Source organism: Frankliniella occidentalis, unplaced genomic scaffold (assembly GCF_000697945.3).
Source record: "Frankliniella occidentalis isolate FOCC.00 unplaced genomic scaffold, Focc_3.1 Scaffold125, whole genome shotgun sequence".
NCBI classification, from domain to species: domain Eukaryota; kingdom Metazoa; phylum Arthropoda; class Insecta; order Thysanoptera; family Thripidae; genus Frankliniella; species Frankliniella occidentalis.
Genome location: NW_026267252.1, coordinates 830046 through 831867, shown reverse-complemented (window position 1 = coordinate 831867; position 1822 = coordinate 830046). Strand labels below are relative to the sequence as shown.

Sequence of the window (1822 nt, the reverse complement as noted above, 5' to 3'; positions counted from 1 at the left end):
GGTGGGGGAGGTGGGGGAGGTCGCGGCGTAGACTGAGGTGGTCGGTAGGACGCTCCAAGGTTCTGGTTGAACGTCTGCTGAGGGGGGCTGTAAGTGTAGCCGGGAGTAGGTTTGGGAGTTGTAGGCGCCGGCGGTGGGCGCGGCGGCGCGGTGGAGGGACTGTACGACGCACCGAGGTTCTGGTTGAACGTCTGCTGAGGGGGGCTGTAACTGTAGCCAGGTGTAGGCTTGGGTGTCGAGGGCGCCGGCGGCAAGTACGCAGTCGTCGGCCTCGGCGCTGGTGGAGGAGGAGGTGGCGGCGGCCTGGTGCTGGGAGGTGGCGGTGGCGGAGGAGGTGGTGTCGACGGCCGGTACGACGCGCCTAAGTTCTGGCTGACGGTCTGCTCGGGCGGACTGTAGTTGTAGCCGGGGGTGGGCTTGGGGGATGGAGGTGCCGGCGGCAGGTATCCTGGGGTGGGCTTCGGAGCTGGCGGAGGTGGCGGAGGTGGCGGCCTCGTGCTGGGCGGCGGCGGAGGCGGAGGTGGCGTCGACGGGCGGTAAGACGCACCCAGGTTCTGGTTAAACGTCTCCTGTGGAGGGCTGTAGGTGTATCCCTGAGTCGGCCTTGGGGGCGGGGCCGTGGGCGGGGGTGTCGGCCTACTCGTTGGTGGTGGGGGTGGCGGCGGTGGCCGCGTGGCCGGGGCCTGGGCCGGAAGTTCGATGGGCCTCTCGGGCGGAGGGTAGACGTAGCCCTCGTTCTTTTGGAAAGGCGCGGGTTGGCTCACGATCTGCTGCGGGGCGGGGCTGGTGAAGATCTGGGCGGGTGTTGGTCGGGGCGAGCTAGGCTGCACGCTGAACGGGCGCGCTGGCTGAGGCACGAAAGCGGGCACTGGTGCCGGCTGAGGCTTGTAGGCCGGCTGAGGCTGCGGCTGCTGAGGGCGGAATGCCTGTGAGAGCTGCGCCTGGCCCTGGAATGAAGGAGTCGGTTTGTTGTACTGGTAGCCCTGCTGAGGCTGAGGCTGCGGCTGTGGGACAGGCTTGTAGGTTGGCTGAGGAGCTGGCTGAGGAGCTGGCTGAGGCGCGGGCTGCGGCCTGTACGTCGGCTGAGGAGCTGGCTGGGGAGCGGGCTTGTTGTACGTGTAGCTCTGATCGGGCTGAGGCGCCGGTTGCGGCCGGTAGGTTGGCTGCGGCTGAGGCGCTGGTTGAGGCCTGTAGGTCGGTTGAGGGGCCGGCTGAGGAGCGGGCTGAGGAGCGGGCTGAGGAGCGGGCTTGTTGTACGTATAGCCCTGATCGGGCTGAGGTGCAGGTTGCGGCCTGTAGGTAGGTTGAGGCCGAGGCGCCGGCTGGGGCCTGTATGTTGGTTGGGGCGCTGGTTGCGGCCTGTAGGTTGGCTGAGGAGCCGGCTGTGGGGCGGGCTTATTGTACGAATATCCCTGATCTGGCTGAGGCGCTGGTTGCGGCCTGTAGGTGGGTTGAGGCTGAGGCGCCGGTTGCGGCCTGTACGTCGGCTGTGGAGCTGGTTGAGGCGCCGGCTGCGGTCTGTACGTCGGTTGGGGAGCTGGTTGAGGTGCCGGCTGAGGCCTGTACGTCGGCTGTGGCGTCAGCAACTGCGGGTTAGGCTTGTTGTACGCATACCCCTGTTGTGGCTGAGGCTGTTGCTGAGGTTGAGGCTGGGGGGCTGGCTGAGGCCGGTAAGCCGGTTGAGGTTGCGGCCGGTAAGCCGGCTGTGGGGCCGGCTGCGGCGCGGGCTGCGGCGCAGGCTTGTTGTAGTTGTACCCCGGCTGAGGCTGGGGTGCAGGGGGTGGTGGCTGCGGCCTGTAAGTCGGCTGGGGTGGCGGCGGGG

The 1822-nt window shown here is 68.3% G+C and overlaps 1 protein-coding gene across 1 annotated transcript; it reads right to left on the bottom strand.

Annotated features, from left to right (window-relative positions):
- Positions 1-2: 2 nt before the first annotated feature.
- On the bottom strand, positions 3-1817 carry LOC127750044 (basic proline-rich protein-like; the record flags this gene model as incomplete). The annotated part of the gene is made up of 1 exon (XM_052270503.1): positions 3-1817. A coding segment is annotated over one exon (1815 nt), but the record flags the coding sequence as incomplete, so codon positions are not given.
- Positions 1818-1822: the final 5 nt, after the last annotated feature.